The sequence below is a fragment of the Bubalus kerabau genome, chromosome 11 (genome assembly GCF_029407905.1).
Source record: "Bubalus kerabau isolate K-KA32 ecotype Philippines breed swamp buffalo chromosome 11, PCC_UOA_SB_1v2, whole genome shotgun sequence".
Classification (NCBI taxonomy): Eukaryota; Metazoa; Chordata; class Mammalia; order Artiodactyla; family Bovidae; genus Bubalus; species Bubalus kerabau.
The window spans coordinates 105,152,921-105,165,817 of NC_073634.1; the positions used below are offsets into that span (position 1 = coordinate 105,152,921).

The following is a 12,897-nucleotide window of genomic DNA, read 5'->3' on the forward strand; positions in this document are numbered from 1 at the left end:
AATTCATCCATTCCAGTCCATTTTAGTTCGCTGATTCCTAGAATGTCAACGTTCACTCTTGCATCTTACACTGATACTAAAAACTTACTACTGTGAACAGCTCCATCCCAATACAAAATAAAAAGTTTAAAAAAATTACTCAGTCATAAAATTTTATCGTTAACTTTTCTGAGCCTTACCTTATTATACACTGATTTTATTCAATACCCAATCCAACCAAAACGCAGCCCAGGGATAGATAAATTCAGGATGGTCTCCTGGTATCAGCTATGGCCACTAACAAAGCCAGAAGACCACCATTCTAGCCCTCAGGAGTTACTGCACCCAAAATAATATTTTCTGCCTTTTTATTTCTTATAATCTTCTCCATCTCTGCTAACCCTTTATCTGATACAGTTCCACAGAGTATCAAAAGATACACACAAGTGAAGGGGGAAAAAGGCACTTTAGTACTTAATCACACATTAGTTAAATCTAGTGACATGAAATGACATATTCAATTAAGAACGCTGCTGCCCTCACAGACACTTCACCTCTGTCAGCAGGCGGTATAGGATGCCAACAATGGTTTTTGATTTTCCTGTTCCAGGTGGTCCATGAATCAGACAGATCTTGGCAACTGATGGGGAGTGTTTCACCATGGCACATGCAGTTTCTATCGCTTTCTTCTGGTCGTCATTGAAATCTTTTAAGTAGGCAACCTATATGAAAGACATTAGTGAGAATGACTTTTTCTTCCTGTGGTGGCCCAGGAAAGCTAGACAGTGGAAAAATCTTTGTAAACTGCTCCTGTCCTTCATCAGACAGAAGCTTTATGATCAGGCAAGACTCCAAAATGACCTTTAATCTAAGAAGCGCATTCACTACTGGAAAGAGTCACTTACAAGTATGTACAGGCTTCAGTCCATCTATAAATAAAACAATATTTTTATTTGTGATTCTTACAAAGATCACGAACTGTTTTGTACTCTTCTTTTTATTTATTCTCTGATTCTTCCCATTTTAGTCAATTCTCTCCCTAGACAGTAAAACCATTCCAAGACTTTCTTTCCTAACACAAGTGACAGAGTGGAGAGGATCTTGGTTCAGCTCCGAGTCTACACCTCAGTTTCACTCTCAAGCTATGTTTCCAAACTCACCTCTCCGGACTTCAGCCTCCACCGATTTTTATATAAATCTCGGATCCCTTAGAAGGTGAGAACTGAATGAGAAAACACACATGGAAGCCCGAACACAAGGAAGGGGTTCAAATAACAATTCTTTCCCTTCACCTGTCTCTGTGTTAATTTCCTGGAACTTATACACAATTTTATAAAGAGAAATATCCATTCACACAATACACTTTGTCTTCAAACCGGCAACAGTACCAAAAGCTCCACTGGTCATTCAAATGCAAAATTCATTCCATTAAACCTATTCCTACTTACTCCTGCATTTTAACCACCTAAAAAGTAGGATGTTCACCTAACATTTTAATGTTGTTCTTCAATCATATTTTCAATTCCTTATTGCACTCTATCTTCTTCCTGAGGTAAGCTAACACAAAGACATACTTAATAACATTAAAGAAAACTAGGCACTAAAAATTTCACTGGGCATACACTGTGACTAATAAGTCTTTGCTGTGGACAAAGAACATGATGCTTTAACGTTGTGACATGAAATGTTCTGACTTTCCCTGTATCAAATGGTCATCACTCACAATTCTCTCAGATGTTGCAGTTAGTAAATCTTTTGTACAGAAGTCCATGGGGTTTGGATTCAGAATGGCTCTGGCCAGTTGGTTCCGACCACTCAGCAAAGACATGGCTTTCAACTTCCTTTGTGTAGTCACCAGAGAGCTGATTACAAAGCATTTCACGAGTTCATTTAAATTGACTGGTAAATTATCTTGAGTCTGGATGGAAACCGAACACTCAAATTTCCCATTATGCACTGTTACCAAGATAGAGAAAAAGCAATCTCGGTTACCAGTGAATGCAAGGTGTCCAGTTAAAAAGGTTATTCAGAACAAAGTGTTTTATAACATGTTTTCTACACATCATTCACATAATTTACTCAGTGAAGGTAAATTACTATTTATCTACTGAATGGCTCCTACAAACCAGGCAACATTGCTATCCTTGGGAGGCTTATTTTTTAGGAGGCGGCGGCAGGTAAACAAACATGCCAGGTGATGGTAGTAGCATGAAGAGTGCAGAGGAGGGGGATGAGGAAGTGAAGAGGGATGTGAGCGAGTGTTATGCAGACAAGAGGGTCAGGGAAGACCCTCCTGATAAGATGACATTTGGGCGTGGTCTTAATACAATGAAGCCATGTTGATAACTGGAAAACTATGCTATAGGCAGAGAATCAGCAACCGCAAAGGCAGCAGGGTATCTGGATTATTGAGGAACAGAGAGAAGGCTGGTGTGCTGGGAGGAAGCGAGCTCAAAGCCTGAGAAACTACTGGTGGCTACTCTTCACAGGGCTCTGCAGTATGACTCTGAGTCAGGTCAAGGGCTACAGGACAGCTCTGTGTAGGGAAGGGACCTGCTCTAACGCCCACATTAAAAGAATCACTTATGGTGAATGAAGAATACACTACAATGGGAAAAGCAAAAAGACCCCTTAATCCAGGTGAATCCAGGTGAAAGTGAATGGTCCTGTGGGCCAGGATGTAGTGGGGGAGGTGGGGCCAGGATGGAGGATATACTGCAAAGGATGGGCCAGTAACAGGACTTCCTGACGAATTGGTTGGAGCCTGTGAGGGAGAGAAAGACTCCAGCATGACTCTGAGGTCTGGGGCTGAGTAACTGGGAGAATGGAGGTTCTGCATCCTATGATGGGAAAAGCTGAGGCAACAGCACATCAGGCAGTAAATCAAGGGTTTCTTTTTGGAGTAGATTTTAAATGCCTAATAATCTCCAAATGGAGATGGCAGAGTATTAGATACATGAAGAGCTCAGGGAAGGAGGCCACCTTTGAAACAGAACTCTGGCAAATGTAGCCACCTGTCAGAGTCAAAAGCACAGACAAAGCTATGTATCCCCACAGCTTCTCTTCTACACGCATCCTACATGAAGAGCTGAGCTGTGCTCACACGAGAGTAAACACAGCACATCAGTTACGACGCGGCACACTGCTCAACTCCAACAGCTCTGTTGCTGTTTATAAGATGTAACGCAAAAAGGTGAAGGAATAATGAAATCATATTCTTTTCACATAAGAGAGACTAAAAAAAGCAGCAATGTCAAAAGGGCAGCCTGGCATATATAAAGAATGTGGACTTCTCAGTCAAATAAAATTAGGTTTCAATTCTGAACCTACCATTTAATACTAAGGGTGACCTTGGATAAGTTATTCCACATCCCGACCTCTGATATCCCAATAAGCAGGGAACAACTAATTCTGCTTTGCAGGGCTCTGGGAAAAGATAGTAAATGTGCACAGGAAGGACAGGGCACACTGTGTGGCACATAGTTGGTACTCCTTAAATTCAAGCTAACATTATTTCTGTTATGCTCCCTTAGGGAGAGAAGCCCCTACAACACAATGGAGGAAAGTGACAGAAGCAGTAAAGCCCTCAAGGTGCCTTACAGTTAGTTACATCTTTGGTCTGCTCATTAATAATTAGCCAGAAAACCAAAGCTGGAATGTGATTTAACAAACAGATGGCTTGCAAATTATCTGTTTTATAACAAACACTAACAGATGAAGAAATTTACTAGAAGGAGAAGAAGACATTACAAAAGAACACTTTTAAATCTGAAGTCTAAAGCAAGAAATACTGGGCCTTTTCCAGCTGAGTCTAGAAAATCTAAGAGGTCTTGGAAAGGTAAATAAATCATCAACCTCACAAACACAAGTCTGATAAATGTACACCAGCTAAATGTACAGCAAATACATGGCTGGTAAAGCCTAATATAGAAGGAAATGAGAAGACAAGTTTCTGACAGACTTCTCTACAGAGTCTCACTAGGTACTCACTGACTGAAGTGCGGCGGAATTTATGAACATAGCCACAATAATATTCACAGGCATCTTCCAGGTGACTCCACTCCAAATCTTTCTTCTCCTCATTGAGTCTTTCAGGAACCAAAAACACCAAATCATTTTCCCTTGGATGAAGCTGTTTAGCTAGCTCACATTCCTCAAGATAAACTGTAAAACAGTAAGAAGTCAGCATTTATTCTAACAGAATAAATTTACATAAGATTAACTAAAGGATATTAAACCCTTGTACTAAAGAGTTCAAGCAAGTAGCGTACACACTTCAAAAATGATGGTCTAAGCCAGTGGGCATTCTCAAATATTGATCACAGAGTATTATACAGTTTTTCTTAAAAATTTACTGCTACAACACCAAAATAGATGAAGTCATAATATTCAAAAGGAGCTAATAAATTTCCTTTCCTTGAAACTTACCTTGGTTTTTAATCAAAAAATTCTCACTTTTGTGCTCTACTTTCAAAATCCCCAGAGAAAACCTGGAAACAAATATCCAAGTGCATACAAGCATTCTGAGCCTACTGGTGGCATTTCAAACAAGGGGAAAGGACAGCAGTAAAATAAATGGGGCTGGGAAAACAGCACGCTCTAATTAAAAAGTTTAGTACCAACTTTGCCAATTTTCAACAAACTTCAACATTTTTTTTCCTCTAAAACTTACATAGGAAGGCAAAGGGACAAGAATAGCCGATGTACTCATAAGGCAAAACAAGCTAAGAGGACTTGTTTACTAAAACTTATTCTAAAGCTTAACTAATCAAGCAACGTGACATGGGCACTGAGGTAGGCAAATGATCCAATAGAGAAAGGCATCCAGAAAATATCAGTGCATTAAAAAGCCACTAGATTTATGGCAAACATGGCACTATAGACCATGAAGAAAGGATAGTCTTTTCAATTAACAGTAGTGGGATAATTACATCTCCATTAGGGGAAAAAAATGAAACATGGCCCCTACATCTTACTCATGCACAAAATCGATTCCAGGTTGACAAAACAGTGAAGCCTCTAGAAAAGGGATTGGTAAACTTTCTGTAAAGAGCCAGATTTTTCTTTGCAGGCCACATATGGAATCTGCTACATATTCATCATCACCATCTTTTTTTCAAAACCTTTTAAAAATATACAAAAACTTTACTCTAGGGCAATATAAAAACAAGATATGGGGTAGATGTGCAAGCTGTTGTTTGCTGGCACCAGTTCTAGATGTTAAGATAATATATTTATGATGTGCAGCAGGGAAAGGTTTCTTCAATGAGTCATAGAGCATTCCATAAAAAAATATACAAATGCATTTGTTATGCTAAAAATAAATTCTAAACAAGAATTTTAAAGACATCTCTATGAGAGTCATAATGCAAGCCAAAGTGGGAGAACGCTTTACATCCAAATTATACAAAGAACTCGCTACAAATCAGTAAGAGAAAGACAACAGAAAATGAACACGTCTTTTGGCTTCCCCAAAGAGGTTACTTAAACATATACTAAATATGTAAAAAGGGGTCAAGTTCATTGATAGCAAAATAAAACCACAAATGGCCATCAGTACGCACACGGTAACAGGTTAAATTAATAGCACAATCGATACAAATGTGTTGGTATAAACATGGAACAATGTGACTTCCATACACTGATGGGGCTGCATAATTTCTGTATAAACTGGCTTGGCATTATCTACTTCAGTTGAACTCATACAACTCATTTCAGGAGACAAGACTACAAAAATGCCCTCACATGACACTAGAGACACATGAATGACCACAGTGGCATTATTCATAAAATGCTATGCGTAAAAGAGTTATTAACATAGCAGGCCTGAGGCTTCTTCTGTCCTTAGAAAGCTTACAAGTTGCCCCCCTCCACTGGCATCTAAGAACTTGGATTTCCAGACAGTTCTCATTCACTGATGACAGTGGTGCACTGCATCTAACCTGTTTGCCAAATTCTTTCTCTATGGTTTATGTCAAACACCCATTTTGCTTCTGGAAAGTTATGACTCTGGAATGGGCAGAGGGTGTTGCAGACATTGAGTCCCTCAGTCTCCCTGGCAGGTAACATGTCACATGTATTGTCACACCTGACTAGTGGGACAATTAAGTGCCTGTTGTGTGACTCCACTGGGAAAGGACTCTTGAAGGTTGCTCCTGGTCTGCTTTAGACTTCACCCATGTGCTTAGTCCCCTTTGCTAATTTTATTTTGTATCCTTGCACAATAAGAAGTCACAGCCATGAGCATGAATATAATTCCTGTGAGTTGTCCTAGTGAATCTCTGAACCTGGGGTTGGGCTTGTGGACTCCTGATACAAAAGAAGACCATCAGACCAAAACTGATGGAAAAAATGCCCATTAATGGGAAATCCCTGGTGGTCCAGTGGTTAGGACAAGCCACATGGCTTGACCAAAAAATAAAATAACAATCTCCATCAACGGTAAAACTGTGATGTAGTTATACACTGAAATAATACCACAGCAATGAAAACAAGTACTGAAGATACACACAAAATTGATGAATTACACACATGTTAAATGAAAGAAGTGAGAAACAAGGGAAAAGACTATGTGATTCTATCACATAATCAAGATAAGTGGCAGATAAATCAGTTACTTAAATATTAAAAAGAAATATAAAATTACTACAAGAAAACATGAAACTATTTAATTTCTAAAACCAAAATTTGAACAGTAAAGTTTATGAACATAAGAAGATAAAAACTGCCTCAAAAACCAAATGTGAAACTGAACGCAAATAATGAAACTAAAAAAAGAGTTACAACAAATGCACACAAATAAGAAGAAAAAAAACTCCCTAACAGAAAAATGACAAATGGTATGCAGAGACAATTATGTGACCCTTTTCTACCCCCAAGAATATAAAAGACCACTGAAGATTTGGGGACAAAATGTATAACCTCAAATGAGATACAGTTCCCATGTAAAACGGGAAAAGTTTAAACTAGCAAATGAGGAGAGATACATTCTTATGTTAGATGTGACAATGGAATTCTTTTTGGTAGACAGAGGCAATATGAATCAAGTCTTAAAATGCCTACACTGTGATCCAGGCAAAAGGATTTATTCAGTGTAATAGTGAAAAACCATAAACAATATACACATCTAACTAGAAACTAGTTAAACAGAACTATGGAACATGCTAACAACAGAATAATTACAAATACTGAAAAGACATTTACAACAGATTAAATGAAAATAAGTCAAATGTAAGCTTCGTGAAGGCAGAATTTTATGTTCTCATCCCAGCTACATATCTGGCATCTAGAATCACACACTATCAGGCAGTACACAGTCAATAAATATTTGCTGAGTTAAGTAAATTACAAAAGTCACAAAATAGGTAAAATAACCCTACCCCCCTCACCACCTCCCCACACTTCACACAGATGAGGAGCAAGTCTAGCAGTAATATATGCACTACTAATTATCCTCGTTAAGTAAGACTTTAAACATATTCTACATAAGATTCAATTTAGGAAACCTATAGCCCAGAAAATTCAAACAATTATCCTGTTCCCTCAAAAGAAATCTCTCCAATTATTACATGACACAGTGCAAGTTACTTAAGAAAGAACTTACCCACAAACTCCCAGTATTTTTTATAATCATCAGGAAATTTTCGTAAATGCAACTGATGGAATTTCTCTTTGTTTGGAGAACTGATCCATTCCTGTGCCACCTTAGCAAAGCAAAAAAAGCAAATTAAGAAAGCAAAGACATCTGAAAATTTTTCCAAAGTAAGCAACAACAAAATCCAGAACCTAGAAATCCCAGGTGACAGAAATAGTAAAAATTAACTTAGGACTTATGGTTTCCAGCTTGGCATGTATGGAACTTAAAAATCACCAGTCCATCCTCACAAGTATAAAGAGACAAAAAGGTGGATACAGACAATGAAGACTTAGCAGAGCAGAAACCCTTAAGCAGAAACCTCCATGCCAGGAAGAAAACCTGAACTGGATTTGACAAACTGCTGGAGGCTCAGTCTAAACAACTCTGAATGCTTAAAATCTCTAGGGTGACCCAGTCATAAGGGATATCCCACACTAGAGTTTCACATCTAGGAGCTCTAATAGGCTGCCACAGTAAATGTGGGAGAAAATTTCCTGTGTCCTTTGGTGGGGGAGGGGGAGTGGATATAGCAGTGTTGAGGGTTAGGAATTTTAGAACCATTTTAAATTACATCAGAGTATTCTGACCTTTCAAAATAATTTTTCACTGGAGGATAATTGCTTTACAATGTTGTGGTGATTTCTGCTGTATAACCACCTGAATCATCTATTAAATATATATCCCTTCCTTCTTCAGCCTCCCTCCCACCTCCATTCTAACCTTCTTAACATGGCTTTGATCTATACAAAAACTATTTTGCCAGAGCAAAACTTGCTGGATAACAACGGGTGAGATGTCTGGATGGCATCAACAACCTGATGGACATCAGTCTGAGCAAGCTCCAGGAGTTGATGATGGCCAGGGGAGCCTGGTGTGCTGCAGTCCATGGGGGTCAGAGTCGGAGACAACTAAGCAACTGAACTGAACTGAAACTTGCTAGGCTTTTATCAGAGCCTAACCTACTTGGGGGAAGAAAACCTACTCCAACCCATTCTGGTCATCCTGTCTCACCTGAGGAGGCAGGGAGAAACCAAGATGAATGATTAGTGTGAAAGCCAAAGGCAAAGGCTCACTAAAAGACTGACACACCTGGGCTTCCCTGGTAGCTTAGTGGTAAAAAAAAATCGTGCTGCCAATGCAGGAGACATGGGTTAGATCCCTGATCCAGGAAGATCCCATATGACAGGGAGCAACTAAGTGCTTGCACCACAACTACTGAACCTGTGCTCTAGAGCCCAGGAATGGCAACACACCCTAGAACTTGTGCTCTGCAGTAAGAAAAGCCACTGCAATGAGAAGCCCCTGCACCACAGCCAGAGAGCAGCCCCCACTCGCCACAACTAGAGAAAAGCCCGAGCAGCAACGAAGACTCAACACAGCCAGAAAATAAGAAAGACTGACACCTTATCACAGGACTATGGCATGCTCTCCCTTCCCCCATACCTCAGTACTATTTACTAAAGGTCTATTTACTGCTGTTCTTTTTATTTAGTAGATCAAATCCACCTTACAACAAAAAACAACTGCATTCTCAAACGCAAAAACACACAAAACTAGTCAGATATAGCAGGAATACTGGAATTGTCAGACCAACAATTTTTCAAAAACAATATTAATTTATATACTAACTTTAAAGGAAAAAGTAGCCCATGAACTAATAGGTGGATATAGTAATGAATGAGATGTCAATTCTGAAAAAGATCCCAAAGGAAAGGTTAGAGATTAAAAACACTAACAGAAATGAAGGATGCCTCTGCTGGGCTCATTAGAACAATGGACACTGCTAAGCAAAGAATCTCTGAGATTTAGGATGCAGCAACAGAAACTACCAAAGCTGAAAAACAAAGAAAAACAAAATGAGGAAAAAAGCCACACCCCAGAATATCTAAGAACTGTACCACAATGCCAAAAGCTGCAGCACCCACATAATGGGGATATAAGAAGGAAGGGGGGTGGGGAAGAAGCAGTACTTGAGACAATGATGACTCAGTTTTCCAAAATTAATACCAGACCCCGAATCACAGATCCAGGAAGCTCAGAGACCAAGCAGAATAAATGCCAGAAACTACATCTTTAGCAAACATACCGTATCATATTCACACTTTAGGAATCTGAAATATTAAAGATAGAAAGAAATCCTGAAAGAAGCCAGTGAGGGAAAAAAACCCCTATCTATAGCAGAGAAGACTAAGAACTACATCCGACTGCCCTGCAGAAAAATGCAAGCGAGTGAAACATTTAAGATGACTGAGACAAAAACAACCCTACCAACCTAGAATTCTGAATCCTGCAAAATTACCCTTTAAAAGTGAAGGAGAAATAAAGATCTTCTCACACAAAATTTGAGGGCATTTGTCACCACTGCACCTATCTTGCAAGAAAAGTTAAAAGATATTCAAAGATAAGGAAAATTATATAGGTCAGAACTCAAATCTACATAAACAAAGGAAGACCATCAGAGAATGAATACGTGAAGGCAAAATTAAAACCTTTGTTTCTTATTTTTAATTCATCTAACAGATAATAGCTTACTCAAAATAAGAGCAACAACATATTAAATTATGGATGCTTATGTATGTGTGTGTGTGTGTTTGTTAACGTAGGCCTATGTGTATGTGAAACAAATGACAGCAATGATACACTGGATGACAAGGAAAAATCAGGAATATTTCGTTATTGTACGGTAGACACACTATCCATGAAGTGTTATCTGAACACAGACTTGGTTGTAAATATATACTACAAGCTCTAAGGCAATCACTGAAAAAAAAATTTTGTTGATATTCTAAGGATAGAGAGACAATAAAATTATATAAAATGCTCAATTAAAACCACAAGAGCAGGGACAATAAAAACAGGAATAAACAACAAGGGTAACAAATAGAAAATAGTAGCATGTACAGTTAACATGCTGAAGCTAAAGCTCCAATACTCTGGCCAGCTGATGTGAAGAGCTGACTCACCAGAAAAGACACTGATGCTGGGAAAGACTGAGGGCAAGAGAAGGGGGTGACAGAGGATGAGATGGTTGGATGGCATCATTGACTCAATGGACATGAGTTTGAGCAAGCTATGGGAGATAATGAAGGACAGGGAAGCCTGGCATGCTATCATGGGGTTGCAACAAGTTGGACGTGACTGAGCGACTAAACGACAAATCCTTTCATCATAAACATTTCTATTAATAGCTCTTTTTATGTGAACCTCTGGCAGACAACATTATTGGCCTTTTCATGGATCACAGACTTGTTGTGGTGAAAGAGCTTATGTAACTAAATGAAGCCATTAGACATGCTGTGCAGGGTCACCCAAGAGAGACAGATCTGAGTCAAGAGACAAACCATGGTCCACTGGAGAAGGAAATGGCAACACACTCCAGTATTCTTGCCTTGAGAACCCTAAGGACAGTTCACTTCAGTTCAGTCGCTCAGTCGTGTCTGACTCTTTGTGACCCCACGCACCGAAGCACGCCACGCCTCCGTGGTCCATTACCAACTCCCGGAATTTATCCAAACTCATATCCATTGAGTTGCTGATGCCATCTAACCATCTCATCCTCTGCCGTCCCCTTCTCCTCCTGTCTTCAATCTTTCCCAACGTTCGGGTCTTTTCAAATAAGTAAGCCCTTCGCATCAGGTGGCCAAAATATTGGAGTTTCAGCGTCAGCATCAGTCCCTCCAGTGAACACCCAGGGCTGATTTCCATATGAAAAGACAAAAAAATATGATAAATGAAGATGAGCTCCCCAGGCTGGAAGGTGTTCAATGTGCTACTGGGGAAGAGCGAAGGGCAATTACTAGTAGCTCCAGAAAGAAAGAAGAGGCTAGGTCAAAGTGGAAACAGTGCTCAGCTGTGGATGTGTCTAGTGGTGAAAGTCAAGTCTGATGCTGTAAAGAGCAATACTGCATAGGAACCTGGAATGTTAGGTCCATGAATCAAGGTAAATTGGATGTGGTCAAGCATGAGATGGCAAGAGTGAACATCAATATCTTAGGAATCAGTGAACTAAAGTGAATGGGAATGGGAGAATTTAATTCAGATGACCATTTTATCTACTACTGTGGGCAAGAATCCCTAAGAAGAAATGGAATAGCCCTCACAGTCAACAAAAGAGACTGAAATGCAATACTTGGGTGCAATCTCAAAAATGACAAAATGATCTCAGTTCATCTCCAAGGCAAACTGTTCAACATCACAATAATTCAAGTCTATGACCCAATCACTGACGTCGAAGAAGCTGATCAGTTCTATCCTTCAACACCTTCTAGAAATAAACAAGAAAGAAAGATGTCCTTTTCATTACAGGGGATTGGAATGCAAAAGTAGGAAGTCCAGAGATACCAGAATAACAGGCAAGTTTGGCCTTGGAGTACAAAATGAAGCAGGGCAAGGATAACACAGTCAAGAGAACATACTGGTCACAGCAAACACCCTTTTCCAACAACACAAGAGACAACTCTACACATGCATGTAGACAACTCTACACATGGATGAAGACATCTCACGAGATGGTCAATATGAAATCAGACTGATTATGTTCTTTGTAGCCAAAGATGGAGAAGCTCTATACAGTCAGTAAAAACAAGACCTGGAGCTGACTGTGGCTCAGATCATGAGCTTCTTACTGCAAAATTCAGGCTTAAATTGAAGAAAGTAGGAAACCACTAGGCCATTTAGGTATGACCTAAATCAAATCCCTTATGATTACACAGTGGTGACAATGAATAGACTCAAGGGATTAGATCTGGTAGACTGAATGCCTGAAAAACTATGGACAAAGGTTCGCACCACTTTACAGGAGGCAATGACCAAAACCATCCCAAAGAAAAAGAAATGCAAGAACGCAAGGTGGTTGTCTGAGAACGCTTTACAAGTAGCTGAGAAAAGAAGAGAAGCAAAAGGCCAAGGGAGAAAGGGAAAGACGTACTCAACTGAATTCAGAGTTTCAAAGAATTGAAAGGAGAGATAAGGCCTTCTTAAATGAACAATGCAAAATGAAACAACAATGGGAAAGACTAGGGATCTCGTCAAAAAAATTGGAGATGCCAAGGGAATATTTCATGCAAACATGGGCCCAGTAAAGGACAGAAATAGCAAGGACGTAACAGAAGCAGAAGAGATTAAGAAGATGGGGTAAAGATCAACATGAATCAGCCACAAGTATACCTATGTATACAAAACTCTTGGAGGAAATTATAAAACTCTCGGAGAAACACTCTGACATACATCACAGCAAGATCCTCTTTGACCTACCTCCAAGAGTAATGAAAATAAAAACAAAA

At 39.4% G+C, this 12,897-nt stretch overlaps 1 protein-coding gene across 9 annotated transcripts in view; it reads right to left on the minus strand.

The window, feature by feature from the left end:
- SETX (senataxin) overlaps positions 1-12,897 on the minus strand; it is a 109,918-nt gene that overhangs the window by 49,548 nt on the left and 47,473 nt on the right. For all 9 annotated transcript variants that reach the window (XM_055541474.1, XM_055541472.1, XM_055541467.1 and 6 more), the window contains 4 exons: positions 7,583-7,682; positions 3,970-4,143; positions 1,703-1,935; positions 534-701 (listed from right to left, as the gene is read on the minus strand). In XM_055541474.1, the coding sequence (XP_055397449.1) occupies positions 534-701; positions 1,703-1,935; positions 3,970-4,143; positions 7,583-7,682 (675 nt within the window). The remainder of the gene's footprint in view (positions 1-533; positions 702-1,702; positions 1,936-3,969; positions 4,144-7,582; positions 7,683-12,897) is intronic.